Consider the following 21,116-nt stretch of genomic DNA (forward strand, 5'->3'; position numbering starts at 1 on the left):
CCATAACTCTCCAGGGTCTCAGGTGGAGGTCTTTTCCCTCCCCTCTTGCCTGGTCCTTTTAACTGGAGATGCCGGGGATTGAACCCGGGATCTTCTGCATGCCAAGCAGAGGCTCTGCCACTGAGCCAGGGTCCCAGATCAAGGCCTTCCCCATCCCCTCCTGCCTGGTCCTTCTAACTGGAGATGTTGGGGATTGAACCTGGGACTTTCTGCAGGCCAAGCAGAGGCTCTGCCTCTGAGCCATGCCCCTCTCTGAGGCTCTCTGGAGTCTCAGGGCCTTTCTCATCCCCTCCTGCCTGGTCCTTTTAACTGGAGATTCCGAAGATTGAATCTGGGACCTTCTGCATAACAAGCAGAGGCACTGCCCCTGAGCCAAAGTGCCTTCCCTCCCTCCCATGGCTCTTCTTGATCTGAACTAAAGGTGTTTCCCATATCTCCTGCCTGGTCCTTTTTACCCTGGAGATGCCGGGGATTGAACCTGGGACCTCCTGCATGCCAGGCAGAGGCTCTGCCACGGAGCCACCCCTAAAAGGGATGCTTCGTGTTTTGATACACAGCTGCCTTATACGGAATCAGACGTTTTCCCATCCAGGTCAGAGTCCTCTACCATCCATAACCTACCTGATCCTGTTTAACTGGAGACGTTGCGGGTTGAACTGGGGACCTTCGTGCCAAGCAGAGGCTCTACCCAAGCCATGGCCCACTCCCCCTTACAAGGGCCCACCTTTTGTGGCCCTGAGCTCCCGGCCCCCTTCGCAACCCTCTTTGAAGCCTCTCCTCATCCTCCAAATGGTCTCATGGAGAAGCAAAACAGACTCCATCGCTGCTTTTGGAACGGTTTTTATTGACTCCAAGTACAGAAACTAAACAAACCATTACAATATTAAAAAAAAAAAAGCACCCTCCAAAAACTGTTCCCGAAGCAACATCGTGGTCATTAGTAATAAATAAAACGAGAGGCAGAGCCCGGAGGGGCCGTCGGGAAAGGAACAAACCGGCTCTGCTAGGCTCCCAAATAAATAACACAACATACGATGTAAAAAAAAAAATTAATAATAACAGTTTAAAAAAAAACTCCAAAAGCTAGGTTGGCTCGAGCTAACTGGGACCTTAATTCCTATGTAAACCGCTGGGATGGTTTAGTCTTCTAGGCCTCCCGGAGAAAAGATCACAAACCTGGAGGACATTTGGCCAAGGCGTTCTCTCCCAAGCAAGGGCCCCATAGCTAATTTCCAAGACATTCTGGGGGTCCTCTCTGCTGACGGAGGTGCTGAGCTCCCCTCACTGGCAGTCATCAATCTAGCAGGGGCCCTCCCTTCCCGTCAAGCCCTCCCAATTCCCCCAAAAAGGACATTTCACCTTAAAGACTAACCGAATGTGTGGCAGGGGAAGAGCATTTGTGAGTCACTGAGCAGTTAGACTTGAAGGTGCTCCTGGACTTTCTGTCTCTTTTCTACTGCTACCGACGGAGACATCCACCCGTCTTGATCCATCTCCATGGGAGGAACCACATTTAGCTGAGGAAACTCCATCCACCTTGGGATAGAAGGACAGGCGGGCCCTCATTCTAGCTGTATCTGAGGAAGGGAGCAGGGACTCACAAAAACTCCTCCTCTGCCGCCAATCTGGTTAGTCCCAAAGTGCTCCTGGACTCTCGGCTCTTTCCTGCTGTTATAGACAGACTCTCTCTGTGGAAGGCGCCACATTTCGCTGTGCAAAACGGAACTCCATCAGCCTCATGATATTAAGACTCACATTCCAGCTGCATGTGAGGAAGTGAGCAGCGACTCACAAAAACTCCTCCTCTGCCAGCAATTTTGTAAGTCTTGAACTCTGGACTCTGGCTGTTTTCTGCAGCTGCAAGCACGGCTATGCATCTTGCATGCAGTTTAAAATAACTGATTCTAAGTGTTGGAATCACCTCTCCGGATTCACTGGCGACAGACTAGCTGAGAAAGCAGGTCTCTGGGGTAATAGCTCTGCCTATTGATGTCTGGAGGCATAACCAAACCTGTTAGGGTCTGTTTGGCCTGTGTGTATCTCAGCCTGGAGTGTGTGAAGGATTTCATTTGGTGCACAGTGCAGAAAAACTCTAGATCCCAAAGCTTAGATTTTATTCATAATGCATGTTTCTAGATCGGGGTCCCCAGACTATTCAAACTGATGGGCAGCTTTGGGATTCTGACACAGTGTGGGAGGGGCAGCCACAAAATGGCTGCCACAGGAGGTGGAGCCAGCCACAAAATGGCGGCTGCAGCCTGCCTTCAATCACATAGCAAAAATCCTGGCGATGTTGCGGCAGGTGCTGCCAAAGCAATGAGGCACAAGAAGAGAGCTCATACAGACTGGGATGAGTTGCAGGCACTCCCCCATCACAGCAAGCAAATTATCTCAGGGCAGGGATTTAAGGAAAACCATTTCTTTACCAGAGTGGGCCACAATTTTCCTATTTCCTGACAAACGAAAAACTAGCCAAGAGGAGACCTGCACTGGATTCAGCAGGCCCCATCTCAAAACCAACCGAGGTTAGATCAAAACCAACCGAGGTTAGATAAATCCCTGGAAAATATGCCCATCAGGAGCTAGTAGACAAAATAGCGAAGTGGAACCTCCACGTTGAGGAGCAGCGTACCCTTAAATGCCAGTTGCTGGGGGCCAAATACAGGGAGAGGGCCCCAACTTACGATCCTTTGGGTGCAGAACTAGCTGGCTCTATTTTCTGATCTAGTGGGGCTCTTCTGCCAGGGAGAGTACTGTGCAATGCCATTAACACCCTGGCTAAGGAGGCACGAGTTAAAAGCAGGCGATTTCTGATCCTTACCTGCAGGTCCGGAGCAACAGAGAAAGACAGTAACCCTCCACCATTGGAGAATTTCCCCATCAATGTGAAAATTATGCCTCCTACGATTGCTGGCGGTGTGGACTGGGCCTCAGATTAGGACCCGGGAGGCCAGAATTCGAACCCCTCCACCGAGGAGGGCCTGGGGCCACCCACCTACCTGACAAAAGGGTTGTGAGGACAGAACATCAGAAGAGAGAAGCAGGCCACGGTGCCCTGAGATCCTTGAAGGGAGAGCGAGACGAATCTAAAAGATTCCCGGGTCCCGCAACCTCCCTGCGGAGTGGCAATTTCATCGAGGCCGAGAAGCAAAGAGGAGTCTCTGTTCGGGGTCAGGCTCAAACTGCCCCCCCATTTGAATCTGACCTTACGGCAATGCTTCTGGTAAGCCCCCAGCCCCTTCACAGTCCAGAAAGCTGCAAGACCCCGGTTGGGGCCACGGAGCGGTGACCCCTCTGTGCAAATGAAGCGCAGGTTTGGCAGCTAAAAAGCTTTCCCTCCCCCCCCCGTCCCTTGTCTTCAAGTCCTTTCACAAGCCAGGACCCCCCCAAAAAAATGTCTTTGCGATGCCAAGGGGGGAGGGACCAATGGAGCATCCCCCTCTCCAGCTGGCTCGGGCGGCGTGACCCCTGGGAACCGGCTCCAGGGTGCTGGCGGTCTTCCGAGATGGGGAGAAGCAATGGCCATTTGTCACCTTGCACGTCGCCCCGCCCGCGTCCGTCCAGAAACCTCCAAGTGAGCAGCTTGTTCCATGTCTGATGCGGCCCGGAGGAGTCAGATGATGACCTGGAGAAGGGGAGGAAGGCCATGGGAGGGCAGGGGAGGAGGAGACAAAGGGAGAGAAAGAACCGGGTGAAGGGGAGGACAATGGTCACCCTACCTCCACAAGGACAATGCAGAGTTGGGAAACTGCAGAGGGGGGCAACCAAAATGACGAGGGGGTTGGAGACCCTTCCCTAAGGAAGAAAGACGGGAGAGCCTGGGAGTTTTCCATTTAGAAAAGAGATGACTACCGGGAAACATTTATCAATTCAAGGGGGTTGTCGTGTTGGGTCTGACGCAGAGTCGAGTGGCACCTTTAAGGCCAGCAAAGTTTTATTCAAGGTATGAGCTGCCGTGTGGAAGCACACTTCCCCGGACACATTTGTGCCACTCGACTCTGAAATTTATTCAGAGGTTTATCAGATGGGGAGAGATTAGACTTTCCGCACATGTGCTGCAAAAGCACACTGGAAGGATATTATCCAACAAGTACGGAATGACATATTTTTCACCCTTTCCCAAATTACCTGAACTCGAGACCCTGCAGTGAAGTGGGTGGGCAGCAGGGGCAGAAAATTAGCATCTGTCATGAGCTAAGGTGCTCATTTCCTGCCTCCCAGAGGAAGGCCGTGGCCAACCACCTCCGCTCCCCCCTTGCTGGGGGTCGCCATAAAATCGGAAGCTAAGCAGGGTCAGAACTTGGAAGGGGGACCTCCAAGGAAGGCTCTGCTGGGGAAGGCCATGGCCCCCCCCCCCCAGCTTCTCCCAGGCCTTGAAAACCCCTCACTGGGGGAGCACGAAGTCGGTCACAACTGAACAGCACTTTTGTACGTATAGGGTGCAGCAGTGCCCAGTTCACCCGTGAAGCAGAGACAGGCTCTTTAGGACCCCAAAGCAAAGCCCAGCAGTCCCCAGGCATCACAGACCCCGGAACAGGAGCGACCCTCTCCCCAACACCAAGCTCAGGATGCAAAGTGAGACAGGAACAGGGAGATGAGCCTTCGCCTCCCGGGGAAAGCCGGAATTGCAGAATGGGTGGGGTTACCTTCAGATAACCAGGTTAGTCTCTCTGAGTCTAACAATAAGCGGACTGCCCTGGAAAAGGAAGGAACGAAGGGGCAGTCAGAAGGGAGAAGGGAGCGCCGGAGAGCGCGGATTTGTCCTGGTGGCCGGAAGCACATGTGTCGCGCCATTCCTGTCCTATTTCGCATAAGCGGAAGCTTTTGGCGTTCCGCGGGGCCTGCAAAAACGGGGTTCTTCCACCAGGTCTGTGGTTGAGGCCGGGCAGCAAGGAAGATCTGCATGCCCCCCCCCCTCCCAGGACAGAGCGGTGGGAGTGGTGGCTTGTGGGTTCTGTCTGCGTCCCTCTTCCCACCCACCCCTCCAGGAGATCATAGAATCATAGAGTTGGAAGGGGCCATAGAGGCCATCTAGTCCAGCCCCCTGCTCAACGCAGGATCAGCCCTAAGCATCCTAAAGCAAGGGGGTTGGAGACATCCTAAAGATGTCATTGGCGGAATGAGAATACTGAGTTTTTCCGCCGTATCTTCTTTTTCTGACTAATGAATTGTGTTGTTTTTAATTGGGGTTTTATTCAGACATATGTAACCTGCCACAAGCCATCTGAGAGCGGCAGGTAATAAATCAAACTAACAACAACAACAACAATTTCCTCTTCCTTTCGCAGTGATCTGCCTCGTTTCATGTAACCAAAAGGACACATTCAACACTAGCTGCTTTTCTGAGCATCAAGAGGGAGCATGCCAAGTCTTCCCCCCTTTATTCTAAAGTTCTTTAGTTGTGTAATCCTTGTTTGAAACCTGCCTTCAGCTGATTGGGAAAAGCAGGGCGCATAGCCAATTAAAGTCAAGAATTCGCGGCAGGGAAAGCTCATCCCTGGCTACTTATCTGGTTAGCCTTTAAGGTCTACTGCTACAGACAAACTAACACGGTAATCCAACATGATCTAGTTCCACGGAAGGCCCCACATGTAGCTGTATACAATGAAAATCCACACAACTTTTGGTATAAGGACATGTGGATTTGCACTCTAGCAGTATCTGAGGAAGTGAGCGGGGACTCACAAAAGCTCCTTCCCGCACACACCAATTCTGTTGGTCTTGAAGGTGCTCCTGGACTCTGGCTCTTTTCTGCTGCTGCAGACTGACTCTCATGGGTGCCCATCTTTCTCTGAGGCACCTTGCTTCTGAATACCACCTGTTGGATGACTGCTGGTGCCTTTTCATCTGCGGGAGATATCTGGCTGGACGCTTCCGGTCCGACCTGGAGGGACTGCCCTTGTGTTGCCCAGGTCTTCCCACATCCCTCTCTGTACTGTAGGGCCCTGGGTCTCATTTCAAGCAATTTTTGCAAAGACCCCCCTTCTCCATTTCAGTCCCCTTTTGAGAGTGGAGCCAGGGCCTCCCTGCTGTATGCAGAACCCCCCTTCAGCAGCACTCCCTTGACATACACTAGCCAGCCGGTGCACTGCATGGAAGGCAGCCGAGGTCTGTACCGTCAGCTCTCCTGACCTCCCCCCCACTGAATCTGTCAACTCACCCAAACAGCTTCTCCTCCACCCCACCTCCGTCCTTCTGATGTGTCATAATGCTCCCCATTGTCTGTCCTGGCCATTCACGCGCTATCAATAGCAGCTTTAACCTCCCAAGACGTCACAATTACTCATGGCTCGTTTTGCAAACACGCAGCCCCTGAAAAACAGGTCCCTGCAGGGCTGGCAGCTCACTCACAGACAAAGTGAGATGTTTTGGGGCCTGCCCGAAAGGCCGTTCTCTACAAGAGGCCAGAATGGGGCCTGGGTGCGAGAGACCACTGTTGAAAGTGTTTTATGACCCCGCTTAGAGTTAAGCCAAGGTTTAAGATTCCGACAGTGACTTTTGATTGGTGAGTCTAAGGCTGATCTGCGGTATTATGGGATGCTTCTCACCCCTGTTCTTTGACCTGCTGATGGCTGAGCAAACCCTGCCTTGGCCAAGGGTCTGTTCCACCCTCCTCTCCCATGAAAAACATGCCAAGGCCTTATTTTCCTTTTCGCCCTAAAAGGAATGCAAGATGTGATCTGTTTATAGTCAGATTTGGTGGACTTCCTTTTGGAAATCTAAATCCAGACCTTTTGTCTGTTTTAACCTATAGAAGAAGAATTTCTAATCTTGTTCAGTATGTCAGCTTGCTCTCTTGCTAGCATGCGAAGTTCTGTCGCACACAAAAGCTTACCCCCAGAATTCAACATTGTTGGTCTTAAAGGTGCCCCTGGATTCAAACTTTGATCTACTGTTTCGGACGCTCACGACTGCCCACCTGAATGTAGCATCAACATGATATTCTATTAAAACTGCATGCTCAGGCAGCCTAAAGTCTGGAGCAAATCTTTTCTTCTCCCGCATAAAATATGGGGAAAGGGAGCAGGTTTTGAAACCTTCTCTATCCCTCATCCTGAAGAAGAAGAGTTGGTTTTTATACCCTGCTCTATTCCTACCCGAAGGAGTCTCAAAGCAACTTACAATCCCCTTTCCTTCCTCTCCCCACAACAGACACCAGATGAGGGAGGTGAGGCTGAGAGACCTGCTCGGTGAGAACAGAACTATCAGGACTGACACTAGCCCAAGGTTACCCAGCTAGCTGCATGTGAAGGAGCAGGGAATCAAACCCGGCTCAAACCAGAATAGACGCTGCCCCTCTTGACCACCATGCCGTCAGATGAAAATGTGTAGCCATGTCTGTCTGTCGGTAGCAGCAGGAAAGAACGAGAGTCCAGGAGCATCTTCAAGACTGGGTAGGAACTTCCATGAGGCCTGCTCACTTCCTCAGGTAGAACGTGAGCCCAACCTCCCTTGTATCGCAAGGTTGATGAATTCCCGTTCAGGGCAACGACATGCGGTGCCTTCCATGAAAGAACAAGACCCAGGACCCGTTCCGCACATGCTGCTTTTGCAGCTGGCGTTTGGGAATTATCCACCGTCAGTGGAACGAGGACAGGAGCATTTTAAAAACCAACAAAATAGCTGGTGGGAAGGGAGTTTCCATGAGTCACTGCTCACTTCCTCAGATACAATGGGCACCCACATCTCTTCTGGGGACTTACAGCTCTGGTAAAAAGAACCTGCTCCCCCCCCCCCCACCCCTCTCACCTCTTGTTGGCCGTCTCCCGTCGTAATCCATTTTGGCCGCACGGCGTTTCCGACAAGCGGTTTCTGCTCCGGAGCCAGGCAGGCATAGGGGGGCTCGGCCGGCTCCACTCCCGCACTCTCCGAGACGGTTTTCACTTCCGAGGGGCTGGGCTTCTGTTCAGGGATGCGAGCGACACGAAACCTTTCGGAAAAGGGGGGGGGGGAGAAAAACACACATATCCCGATATTTGCCTTGAACTGAATACCTCTGGGCCATAAGTGGGGGATCAGCTGCTTCAAGGAGGAAGAAACAGGACATCGTCCAAGTAAGAATTGAGAGAGGAGCCAGCCGAAGCAGCGAGCCTGAAGCCTCTAAAACGAAACTTCACCGACATCTTTAGACTCGGCTGAAGGAGCCCTTCCCACACCTGAGCTCCCAAATCTCGTTCCCCTACCTGCCCACAGAGAGGAGGGTGATCTCCCCCGGCCGGCCGGGTTTGATTCCTGGCTTTGCCAACTTGGTGACGACGTTGCTGGTTGTGTTTGTGGCCGCAGCGGCAGCTTCTGGGGAAAGGAGGACTTCTGGCCATTTCCTCTGGCTGCAGCGAGTGCAGGTGGGGCCCGAGCGGGTGGCCAAGCCCTGGACCGTGTGCAGGTGGTGCTGGTGCCGGCAGATGTGGGGGAGCTGAGGCAGGAGCTGCAACCTGGAAGGGAAAGGTGAGCAGGAGGGCGGGAGCAAGAGGAAGGAAAAGGCCAGGGTGAGCAAAACCCTGCACGGTTTGCGACCAGGGTTATCTGCTCGGGAACAAAGATCCCAGGGAGAAGCCCTCCTCACTGCTCCACCCAACAAACTGGCTCTTCTGATAAGCACCTGAGGCGGGGCCTTCTCAGTGGCGGCCCCTGGTTAGGGAGCAGCCTTCCCAGGGAGGGGCACATTTAGGAGGCAGCTGAAGACAGCTTTATCAAGCACCGCAAATTGGTTAAGTTATCAGCAATCGTCAATTATAATTTAGAAAATCCCTCAAGGGAGCTTTTACACACAGTAAATTAGGCAGGAGCAATCCACTGTCTGCAAGCAGGTTTTGCCATTTTCCACGATATCGCAAAGCGCACTGGAAGTGGGACAGAAACGAGGTTACTTCATGCCTGTGAGAGTTCCGTGTTGGTCTTTGTTATTTATTAGTTACATTTATTATTTATTTATTCGTGTGATTTATTGCCACGCCACTCCCAACAGTGGCTCGTGGCGTGTTGTAAAATCCACATTTAAAAATATATGAAAAACTAATTCACTCCCATCCATTTGGGAAACCCTCCCAGGGCCATCATGACACCCCGGGGTTTCACGAAAGCTGGGTCTAGACCAGGGGCAGTCAAACTGCGGCCCTCCAGATGTCCATGGACTACAATTCCCATGAGCTCCTGCCAGCATTCGCTGGCAGGGGCTCATGGGAATTGTAGTCCATGGGCATCTGGAGGGCCGCAGTTTGACTACCCCTGGTCTAGAACCTCACTGCATGAAAAAACGAAATGCCACAAAGACTTGGGGGGGGGGGGGAGAGTGGCGTTGAGTCGCAGCCCACGGGGTTTTCGAGGCTGTCCGCCGTTGCCTGCCTCTGCGTAGCGACCTCGGACCCCCTCGGTGGTCTCCCATCCCAGCACCGGCCGGGGCTGACCCCTCTTAGGAGCCGAGAGCGGATGGCACCAGGGCCGACCAGGGGCGTCCAAGGGAGGGTTTTAAAAGGCACCTACTTGTTCGCCGGCTTGTAAACGGTCTGCCCGAGCTGCTTGCTGTGATAATCCTTCAGCATCTCCTCCAGCACAGCCGCATTCTCTGCGGGGAGGAAAGAAAAGAGGGGACAGGGGGAGGGAAAATCCTTGTGAAGAAAAGAAGAAAATCCACGGCTCAGTGGCAGAGCCTCTGCTTGGCAGCCAGAAGGTCCCAGGTTCAATCCCCAGCATCTCCAGTTGAAAGGACCAGGCAGGAGGGGAGGGGGAAGTCCTCCAAGGAAGAGGACCACGGCTCAGTGGTAAAGCATCTGCTTGGCATGCAGAAGGTCCCAGGTTCAATCCCCGGCATCTCCAGTTAAAAGAACTAGGCAGAAGGTAATATGAAAGACCTCTGCCTGAGACCCAGGAGAGCTATAGAGAGGTGCTGTGGCTCAGGGGCAGAGCCTCTGCTTGGCATGCAGAAAGTCCCAGGTTCAACCCCCGGCATCTCCAGTTAAAGGGCCAGGCAGGAGGGGATGGGAAAGGCCCTGATTCCCTGGAGAGCCCCTGCCACTCTGAGGAGACACTACTTCCTCCAATGGGCCGACAACCCGATTGGGGTCTCAAGCCAATGAGTGCGCCCATGAATGCGTTTGTGCATTGGCTCATGCACAGCAACGTTCATTCAATACACCGCTTTTCCTTAAGGGTCTCCCAGCTATTTCCTTCATGGCAAAGCACCCCCCTCTTCCTTGCCCCATGCTCCCCGTCCCTCCCCGTCCCAGGGCTTACCCTTTTTCTCCGTGATCAGGCGCACGAGGACGCCAATGGTGTCTTCGTTCGCATCTTCAACCCGGTGGGCAGAACTGCCGCCTGCGGAGGTCAGAGCAGCATGTTGGAGCAGAACAAGGGCCCACTCTCTCCCCAGAGAAAATCCCAAGGGGTCTGCTAGTACGGGCCAAGCCTTTAGCTTCGTGCGATGACCCTCTTAAGGTGCTTCCCAGCGGGGACAGAAGATGGGAGCTGCTGGATCCTCTCTGTGCAAGAGGGCTTAATTTCCCTGCAAAGGTTGTGTCACTAGGAGCAGCACGGAGAGGCGCGGAAGACCTCCAGGGTCATCTAGTCCAACCCCATACAGAACACAGGAAATTCACAACACCCACAGTGACCCCAATTCCTGGCCCAGGTGATGCTCCCCCCCTCCCCCCGCAAACCAGAATCCCTGGCCAGTCTGGGCTGGAGGAAATTTGCCTCCTGTCCCCAAAGTGGCGAATGGCATTCCCCTTGCCAGGCCAGAAAGGGCCACAAGAGCTAAGCTCAGACACAGTCCCTTCTGCCCACCCACTCACCGTCTGCCCACGTTCACAGACTCAGCCTCTCCGTCAGGTGGCTATCTAGGCTCTGTTTAAAAATTCCCAAAGATGGAGAACCCACCACCTCCCGAGGAAGCCTGTTTCCCCAAGAAACCACTCTGACTGTCAGGAACTTCTTCCGGAGGTTGAGACGGAATTTAGAATCACAGAGTTGGAAGGGACCTCCTGGGTCATCTAATCCAACCACCTGCACTATGCAGGACACTCACAACCCTATCGCTCCTCCACTGTCACCTGCCACCCCCTTGAGCCTTCATAGAATCAGCCTCTCCGTCAGATGTCTTTCCAGCCTCTGTTTAAAAATCTCCAAAGATGGAGAACCCACCACCTCCCGAGGAAGCCTGTTCCACTGAGGAACCACTCTAACTGTCAGGAACCTCTTCCGGGTGTTTAGCTGAAAGTTCTTTTGAACTAATTTCAACCCCTTGGTTCTGGGGGCAACAGAAAACAGAAATTATTACAGTCCTTGTAGGTTTATATGTAGTTTGATAGCCAGACCTTGTGTTTTAAATCTTCGCCACTGTGTACATCACATGATAAATACATTGATGATATTTTATTGGAGATAGCTTGAGTCTTGCAATGATATTTTATTGGAGATAGCTTGAGCCTTGCTCTGGGAACGCCAGGTACAAATCCCCAGTGCCATGGATACTTGCTGGGCAGCTTTGAGGTTGGAATAACCTCTACGGTCCTGCCCCACAGCATGATCTCCCTATACCAGGGGTAGTCAAACTGCGGCCCTCCAGATGTCCATGGACTACCATTCCCAGGAGCCCCCTGCCAGCGAATGCTGGCAGGGGGCTCCTGGGAATTGTAGTCCATGGTCATCTGGAGGGCCACAGTTTGACTACCCCTGCCCTATACGGTCCCTTCTCTCCCTAGGCCCAGCTCTCCTTAGCCTCTGCTCCTAATAACCTCCAGGAACTTCTGATCCCGGAATTGGCAACCCTCAGTTCAACTGCACAGAGCCTGCTGTCCAAAGGAGCCCTTTTCTCCTGGGAAGCTGATCTGGGGTCCAGTGGTCGTTTTGGGAGATCGCCAGGCCCTGCCTGGAGGTTGGCGGCCCAAATCTCTGGGTGGCTTCAGAGGCCAGCTGTGCCTCAGAAATGGAGCAGCGAGACACCGCCAACTACAAAATTAGGCCAGGGTTGCCTTTCCACAAATATCAGGGCCTTGGCGGTAGCCACAGCAACCGCAGCCTCAGCTGGGTATTTCGGAAATCAGGCGGCCCCAATGCTCACAAAACAAGACTGGGAAGGGAGGGCAAAGGGGGTGTGGTCCGACATTTCGGCTCTGGCGCATTTATTTACTTCATTTATATCTAGGGGTGTCAGGTCTACTACTCCGGACCCGTCTGGCCCCCCCTAACCCCCCCTCCAGACACCTCCGAACCTGGAAGTACATTGCTTTTTAATGTGCCATTAAAGTTTTTTTGAAATAAAGTGAAAATGTGATGTGCTGACATCACCCGGAAGTGATGCTGGCCTGCCAGGGTCAACAGGGGATGGGGACGCTCTGGTTCTGGGGCAGAACTCTATGGGTTGAAGCAAATTCTATCGTAGAGCTTTGCCCATAAGCCAGAGTGTCTCTCCCCCCTGATGTCTCTAATGTGCTGACATCACTTCCAGAAAAGCTGTTCGTATCTCATTTTTATTACTTACGGCAGGGGTAGTCAACCTGTGGTCCCTCCGATGTTCATGGACTACAATTCCCATGAGCCCCTGCCAGCACATGCTGGGAGGGGCTCATGGGAATCGTAGTCCATGGATATCTGGAGGACCACAGGTTGACTGCCCCTGACTTACGGCATTCTTCTCTCCTCTACTTTAGTCTCCCAACGACCCTGTGAGGGAGTTTAGACTAAGAGCGTGTAACTGGCTCATGGTCACACAGTCATGTTTCTTTAGGGTTGCCAGCTCTGGGTTCGGAAATGCCTGGAGACTTTGGGGGCAGTTGGATAGTTTGAAAGATCATCTCTAGACTAAAACACACTATTAATTTACTTACTACATTTATACCTTTTTCTCCCCATTTTTCCACACAACGAGGTAGCTGTTTTATTGCAAAGGAATTTCTGAAACCGACTAGAACAGGAGATTGCTGAACTACAATTTATTACAACACTCCGGACATCGGAACCTGCAGGCCTTAACAGAGACATTGGCTTTTTTACTACTCGTGCTAAACCACTCAGTTCCCACATCTGTTTGTTCACGCCTTTATAATCTGGATGGTAATTTGCAGCTGTTCACAGGTTTTACCAACAGTTTAATCCCATTTTATCTTGATTCTAATTGGCATTTCCTGACAACTAACCTCCTCTACCTATATGCAATGGGTGACGAAGTCTGTTTCAATGTCTCTGAACACGTGCACATGCATACGAAAGTTTATACCCAGAATTAAATTGTGTTGGCCTTAACGGTGCCACCAGGCTCAAACTGCCTCCAACAGCCCTGCAAGGTAGGCTAGGCAGAGGACATGAGACTGGCTCCAGCTCGCTCTGCAGGTTTCCATGGCAAAGTAGAGATTCTCCCGGATTCTAATTCGACATCCTAATTGCAATGCCTCCCCAGTTTGGGGAGATGCCACAAATAATCCTGCCCCTGATTACGTGGCCATATGAAAAGGGGGTACTCTCTGGTCAAAACACCAGTTGCTGTCTAAGTGTATTCCGAAGGTTGTCCAAAGCCCATTGGCTTAAATATTCTGTGCAAACGCAAAAGAAATGAACAGGAAATACTCTAAAAACAAAATTTAATGGGAATACTCAACCCAATCCCCTCCGGAAATTATTATTTGGTCTGTAATAAATTCTCCCTCCATCTGGGCCTCAGTCTGAGTTTGCCTCTTTTTCATGCTAAAAGCCGGAAACCGCCCCCTCCCCTTCCTCTGCAACTATTATCCCACCTTCCTGTTTTGAGTATTTATATGCTTCGTTTGTCTTAAGCCAAATTTTGGCCAAATATTCTTTTTCATTTGCATGTTAAATGCTTTCTGAAGGCTGGAAATGTGTTTAATGTCTTAAGGTTTGCCACCTGGGCGGAAAGGTGGCACAGAAATGTTTACAACAAAGAAATAAATACAGATTGTGGGTTCAGCTCTGTTTCACTGCACTCCTCAATGACACCAGCCCTCCCATGAGGCTTAGTAAACATTTCCTGTCAGGAGCTTAATATCCTGCCTTGCCATTTGCGGAAGAAAGTAACTTCCGCCGGCAGTACTGCTAACTCTTTCTTCCCTGAATCTCCCGTCCTTTCCGCCTTCCAGGGGACTGGCCCTGAGTGGAAATCATGGAAGAAATGAGCTTCCATTCTGGTTTTGCTCAGCGCTCAAGAATTGGTCTTACGGCAGGTGAGGAGCTTCCGTGAGTCCCTGCTCACTTCTTCAGATACAGCTAGGATGAGAGTCCATCGGTCCTTCTATCTCAGGGTGGGTGGAGCAGCTAACTATGAGCCCTTTCATGGAGATAGATCCAAGGCCACGTTTGTCTGTAGCATCAGAAAAGAGCCAGAGTCCAGGAGCACCTTCAAGACTGACAGTTAGAGCAATTCCTCAGCGGAACAGGCTTCCTCGGGAGGTGGTGGGTTCTCCATCTTTGGAGATTTTTAAGCAGAGGCTGGAGAGCCATCTGATGGAGAGGCTGATTCTGTGAAGGTTCAAGGGGGTGGCAGGTGACAGTGGATGAGCAAGAGGGTTGTGAGTGTCCTGCACACTGCTGGGGGTTGGACTAGATGACCCAGGAGGTCCCTTCCAACTCTGTGATTCTATGATTCTAAATTCCATCTAAACCTCCGGAAGAAGTTCCTGACAGTCAGAGTGGTTTCTCAGTGGAACAGGCTTCCTCGGGAGGGGGTGGGTTCTCCATCTTTGGAGATTTTTAAACAGAGGCTGGAGAGCCATCTGATGGAGAGGCTGATTCTGTGAAGGTTCAAGGGGGTGGCAGGTGACAGTGGATGAGCGAGAGGGTTGTGAGTGTCCTGCACACTGCTGGGGGTTGGACTAGATGACCCAGGAGGTCCCTTCCAACTCTGTGATTCTATGATTCTAAATTCCATCTAAACCTCCGGAAGAAGTTCCTGACAGTCAGAGTGGTTTCTCAGTGGAACAGGCTTCCTCGGGAGGGGGTGGGTTCTCCATCTTTGGAGATTTTTAAGCAGAGGCTGGAGAGCCATCTGATGGAGAGGCTGATTCTGTGAAGGTTCAAGGGGGTGGCAGGTGACAGTGGATGAGCGAGAGGGTTGTGAGTGTCCTGCACACTGCTGGGGGTTGGACTAGATGACCCAGGAGGTCCCTTCCAACTCTGTGATTCTATGATTCTAAATTCCATCTAAACCTCCGGAAGAAGTTCCTGACAGTCAGAGTGGTTTCTCAGTGGAACAGGCTTCCTGGGGAGGTGGTGGGTTCTCCATCTTTGGAGATATTTAAACAGAGGCTGGAGAGCCATCTGACGGAGAGGCTGATTACATGAAAATGGTGAGTGGGTGGCCAGGAAGGGATGTGCCAGGGTTTTTCTCTTGTGGCCCTTCCTTGCACGCCCAGCAAATTGCTAATTGCCACTGTGGGATGTTAGGATGTTAGGAGAATTTCCTCCAAGCCAAGCTGGATGATGGAGATTTTTGGGGGATGGATCACTTGGGCATGAAACTGGGCTCACTGTTGGGTGGGCAGGTAGGTGTAGGTGACCTGCATAGTCAGGGGGTTGGACTAGAGGACCCTTGATTCTATGATTCTATGATTGCACGGCGAAAAAGACCAGGGGGAAAAAGTGAGGCTGTGTTGAAGGATCATAGCACTTCAGGGAATGCTCATCAATGGAAGGGAATTTGCCGCATGGCCCCGCCCCCCTGCCCCTGTATCACTTTACTCTAAATCAGGCAACCAAGAATAGCACCCAGCTTAGAGCAGTGATGTGGACTTCTCCGCTATGACTATATGAGCAGCGCCCTGCAGCCGACCAAGGAGGCCTCGTGCCCCCAGGCAGGGGAGCCCCTTCCCTTACCGTCCCTCTCGGCTTTGGCCCCCTCCTCGTCCTTCTGGGCCGTGCAGTGGTAGCCCTTCTTCATGAGCAGGTTGCAGAAGAGGATGCCCAGCAGGCCCATGACGCAGAAGACGGGCACGATGGCCAAGACGGCGTACTGGGTGGCGTTCTCCTCCGCCTTCCCGTCCCGGGTGCCGTTCAGCGGCGGCTTGTCGACCCGTCTGTGCGAGGCCTCGGCGTTCCGAGCCAGACGGGTCAGCCACTTCCGGGACCCTGGCAGGAGGAAAGGAGGAGTGTGAATACAAATTGTGAAACGATAGATCAAGTTATCCGTGGGCAAGCGTGAATGGTTTTAAATGGAAGCTGCCCTGAGCCCTCAAGTCACAAATCTACTTGGTCATAAACCTGACTTGGCAGAAACACGTATGAATACATGTATGTGACTATCTTGAGTGCCCATGCAGCTGCCTCACCCTGAATCAGACCACTGGTCTAACAGGGTCAGCGTTGTCTGTTCAGACGGGGCAGCCCCCTCTCCAGGGTCTCAGGCCGTTCATGCCACATCCTGATAAGGCTCGGCCTGGTGTCGTGGTTAAAAGCGGTGGCCTCTAATATGGAGAATGTGCCACCAGCTGGGAGACCTTGGGCTAGTCACAGCCCTGCTAAAACGGTTCTTGCAGAACAGTTCTCTTAGAGCTCTCTCGGGACCCCCTACCTCATTGTTGCAGGGAGGGGTTTGTAAGCCGCTTTGTTACTCCTTCCGGTAAAGAAAAGCGGGGAATAAAAGCCAACTCTTCTTCTTCTTGAGAGCAGGGGGGGGGGGGGCCTTCCGGATCGAAACACACATTGTCATCGCAGCCCCGGAAGCTTTGTCCTCAAATGAGGGGTTTCAGCTTTCTTTTAATCGCCGGTTGAAATGCTTCTTCGGGTGCCTCTTCAGGCGAGGGAGTGGGAGGCACTGCCGAATTTCCCAGCCGCACCGTAGAATTAATCGTTCTCCAAGGCCAAGAAACTGGCCTCCTTCCTTCCGCCAGTCACAGGTGGAATGTCATCTAATTGAACCTTTACGATCCGCATTCCGCAGAGGAGTCACCTCAACTGAGATGAATCAGGCAATTAAACCTGCAGCTATGCTTGAGATCCGCAGAGTTCTGTCCCCGCAGAAACCCCCCCTTCCCCCGCAGGCAGATCCTTGACTGGGTGGGGATAGACTACTGTCACATGCTGACAGCATTCTGCCCGGGGCCAGCGCTTGGAGACTGAAGAGATGCACCCGAGAGACTCTGCCTTGTGCCTTTCTGCTTCCCTCTGAATTTAATGCAGAGTCATGAGTGGATCGGATTATGCGGGAAGGTCGATCCACGTCAGTCAGAGGCCCCCTGCTTTTTGCCCTAACCCGGATTGCACAGACAAGCTCGATCCCGGCTGATCTCGGAAGCTAATCAGGGCCGACCCTGGCTATTTGGATGGGAGACCTTCAAGGATCTGGGTGGGAGCTCCTCCAAGGAACACAAGGGGTCATGACGCAGAGGCAGGCAACGGCAAACTAACTCCCAACATCCCTTGTCTGGCTGCCGGACAATCCTCAAATCTCCTGGCTACACGACACACGCGCCATACAGTAAATAAATAATTCTGGTTTGTGCAAAACATGGAAATCTCAGCTTGAAGCGGGTTTGCAGTATTGGTTTGGAGAGAAAACGCAAGCCATAGCAGACGGGTTCTGGATATACACACTGAGAAACCACAAACACACAGAGAGCCGGTGTGGAGGGGTGGTTCCCAGTGTCAGACTAGTATCTAGGAGACCTGGGTTCGAATCCCCATTTGTGCCCGGGAAGCTTGTTGGGTGACCCTGGGCCGGTCATGCACTCCTTCGGCCTAACCTCCCTCAGTGGACCTCAGAGGGGTGCAATGCCCCAGGCCACAAGGCCACCATGTCCCCCCCTCCAAAGCAGCCCTTTCCTCCAGGTGAGCTATAACCTCTGGGAAAGATGCACCATGGGTCACCTGCTAGTGAGGAGGTATTAACCACCCAATGTCCCCAAAGGCATTTTTAGCATTGGGACACCCACAGTGTTGCAGAAGAGTCGACGGGCGGCTAATCCTGAACGGCTCCTCCCACGTGCCTCTCACTCCGTCACCGGTGACAATTCAACCGCTTCCCCCTGGCCCGGTTTCTAGCCCTGGAGGCACACAGGAACAGGCTGGGAGTCCAAAGGCCCAGGTTTTCAGAGGGGGATTTCCACGTTCCCTTTGACAGACAGGAGAACCCAAAGGAAACGCGCTCTTTGGAAGATCTTCACAAAGAACACGAACGTAGAGAAACCCTAAAACAGGCTCTCTCCACCCTGGGGGTTCTTGAGGGCCCAAATTGGAGGGAGTAAATTCATTTTTATGTATGTTTAGACATTGTTAAACATTTATAGGGTGATAGGGCCATCTATAAGAGCCTCTTGGGACGCAGAGTGGTAAGGCAGCAGACATGCTGTCTGAAGCTGTCTGCCCATGAGGCTGGGAGTTCGATCCCAGCAGCCGGCTCAAGGTTGACTCAGCCTTCCATCCTTCCGAGGTCGGTAAAATGAGTACCCAGCTTGCTGCTGGGGGGTAAATGGTAATGACTGGGGAAGGCACTGGCAAACCACCCCGTATTGAGTCTGCCATGAAAACGCTGAAGGGCGTCACCCCAAGGGTCAGACATGACCCAGTGCTTGCACAGGGGATACCTTTACCTTTAGGGCCATATATGGCAGGGGTGGCTCTCCAGAGGACAATGGACTACAATTCCCATGAGCCCCTGCTATCATGCCGGCAGGGGCTTATGGGAATTGTAGTCCATGGACCTCTGGAGAGCCACCGTTTGGCCACCCCTGCCATTTATGGGCGTGTGTCAACCTGTCCCCTCCCTCCCCAAATGGCCAATGATGGGCCTGGAGGGGGTGGGAAGGGGAGGGGCCTCGAGTGGGCGTGTCCACAGCTCTGCTTCCCAGCCATAGTCTGTACAATTGAGCCTGGGGTTTCTCAAAGCCTGAAGGATGTTTCATGGGTTCCCCAATGCTAAGAAAGGTAGAAAAGGCTGCCCTACAAGGAAAGGTCAGGGGGCTTGGGAATGCTCAGGCTGGAGAAGAGGTTGAGGGAGGACAGAACTGAGGAGGAGGAAGAGGAGAAAGAAGAGGAGGAGGAGGAGGAGGTTTTTATACCCCACTTTTCACTGCCCAAAGGAGTCTCAAAGCGGCTTGCAATCACCTTCCCTTCCCCCCACAGCAGACACCCTTGTGCGGGAGGTGGGGCTGAGAGAGCTCTAAGAGAACTGCTCTGAGAACAGCTCTAACAGCACTGTGATGAGCCCAAGGTCACCCCACTGGCTGCATGTGAAGGAGTGGGGAATCAAACCCGGCTTGCCAGATGACAGGCTGAAGCTCCTAACAATGACACCGAGCCAATATTGGAAAAAGTACCAAAGTGAGCGACCAAAAGGATGAAGAAATTGGAGAACCTCCCCTGTGAGGAGAAGCTGAGGTGCTTGGGACTTTTCCTTTTAGACAAGAGATGGCCGAGAAGGGTTATGGTAGAGATTTAGAAAATTATGCATGCGGAGGAGAGAATGGACAAAGAGACAGCAGGTGGCCTTCTGCAGGACAGGAAATTAAAATGTCCCCTCCAGCTTTGCTGTCCGTAACACTCACCTGGACACCCAGGCCTGCCTTTGGGAGCTGACGCGCAAGGAAGGCAGGTGGTCTTAGGGTCTGTCTCACCTTCGGGGCTGTAATACCTGCGATAGGCAAAAAGAAAACCTCTGTTAAATGGCTGAGCTCCATTGAATCTGCCAAACCAAACCACAACCATCTTTCAAAAGCCCCATCCCCAGAAAGTAGGGTTTTCCGTATGTCTTGTTGACACTTCTGTGTCCACATGGCATTGTTTATCCCCTCCCCCCTGTTTTCGGCACCCGTTCTGCTTCTTGTGTGTTCGCATTGATATTTCATTGCCGTATCTCTGGCTTATTTATTGGAGAGAACAACAATGAAATAGTGAAGCGACCACTAGAGGGCGATAAACCCATGCAGTAAAGGGAGGGAAACTAAACTGCAGAAACACTGATGTAATATTAAAGGGAAAGAAACATGAATGAAAAGGGAAGAAACCCAGGAAGTAACACCTACCCATGCGGAAACATATTTTTGCCCCAATGGTAACCACCCTCCCACCCCCTGCTCAGCGCAGGATCAGCCTCCAGCATCCAGGAGAAGGGTCTGTCCAGCCGCTGCTTGAAGACGGCCAGTGAGGGGGAGCTCCCCACCTCCTTAGGCAGCCCATTCCTCTGCTGAACTAGACTCCTAGAATCCCAGAGTGGGAAGGGGCCATCCAGGCCATCTAGTCCCACCCCCTGCTCAGTGCAGGATAAGCCTCAAGCATCCAGGAGAAGGATCTGTCCAGCCGCTGCTTGAAGACAGCCAGTGAGGGGGAGCTCCCCACCTCCTTAGGCAGCCCATTCCTCTGCTGAACTAGACTCCTAGAATCCCAGAGTGGGAAGGGGCCACAGAGGCCATCCAGTCCCACCCCCTGCTCAGTGCAGGATCAGCCTCCAGCATCCAGGAGAAGGGTCTGTCCAGCCGCTGCTTGAAGACAGCCAGTGAGGGGGAGCTCCCCACCTCCTTAGGCAGCCCATTCCACGGCTGAACTAGATTCCTAGAATCCAAGAGGGGGAAGGTGCGATAGAGGCCATCTAGTCTCACCCCCTGCTCAAGGCAGGATCAGCCTAAACTAAGGCATCCAAGAGAAGTATCTGATTGGGGGGCCACAGTGGGAGGGCTTCTGGAGTCCTGGCCCCCCTGATGGCCCCTGAGTTTTGGCCCCTCGTGTGACCCAGAGGGTGGGCCTGGAGGGGCCACTGGCTTCCCCCAACACGGCTTCTGTCGTGTTCCTGGATTAAGGGGGAGTGGGTCTGGGATCCCATTAGGGTTCCCTTGCCATGATTTCTTGTGGGGGAGCCTGTTAGGGCAGGCCTTTGAGAGATGCTTCTGCAAAGCTGCAGAGCAAGAATCTCAACATCTCGACAGGAAACCGGCGGGGAGAAATGGGTGGGAGGGCATTGATGAGTCACGGCAGACTCTTGGCTGAACCCGACACGGCCTGTGTGCTGATGCCAAGCGGGAGGAGAGAAACGGGGTTGGCACCTCAATCGTAAGCATGGCTCAGTCAGAACGGGCGACGCTCAAGCCAGATGGAGCCAACCGGATTGGGAAAGGGTGGAAAACGGAGGCAGCCTCAGGTTTCCTGGCCTCCGAGCCTTGGGGTGAATCGGCCCCGTCCCTTTCTCC

General features: G+C 52.6%; 1 protein-coding gene across 1 annotated transcript in view; it reads right to left on the minus strand.

Annotated features, from left to right (window-relative positions):
* Window positions 1–854: 854 nt before the first annotated feature.
* The window catches only part of RELT (RELT TNF receptor), a 61,868-nt gene continuing 41,606 nt past the window's right edge, over window positions 855–21,116 (minus strand). The window contains exons 5-12 of the mRNA XM_077341208.1: window positions 19,482–19,567; window positions 15,817–16,068; window positions 10,231–10,311; window positions 9,481–9,562; window positions 8,184–8,432; window positions 7,750–7,930; window positions 4,647–4,696; window positions 855–3,625 (exon numbers count right to left, since the gene is read on the minus strand). Coding sequence (XP_077197323.1) covers window positions 4,649–4,696; window positions 7,750–7,930; window positions 8,184–8,432; window positions 9,481–9,562; window positions 10,231–10,311; window positions 15,817–16,068; window positions 19,482–19,567 — 979 coding nt within the window. The 3' untranslated portion in view covers window positions 855–3,625; window positions 4,647–4,648. The remainder of the gene's footprint in view (window positions 3,626–4,646; window positions 4,697–7,749; window positions 7,931–8,183; window positions 8,433–9,480; window positions 9,563–10,230; window positions 10,312–15,816; window positions 16,069–19,481; window positions 19,568–21,116) is intronic.

Source organism: Paroedura picta, chromosome 6 (assembly GCF_049243985.1).
Source record: "Paroedura picta isolate Pp20150507F chromosome 6, Ppicta_v3.0, whole genome shotgun sequence".
Taxonomy (NCBI): Eukaryota; Metazoa; Chordata; class Lepidosauria; order Squamata; family Gekkonidae; genus Paroedura; species Paroedura picta.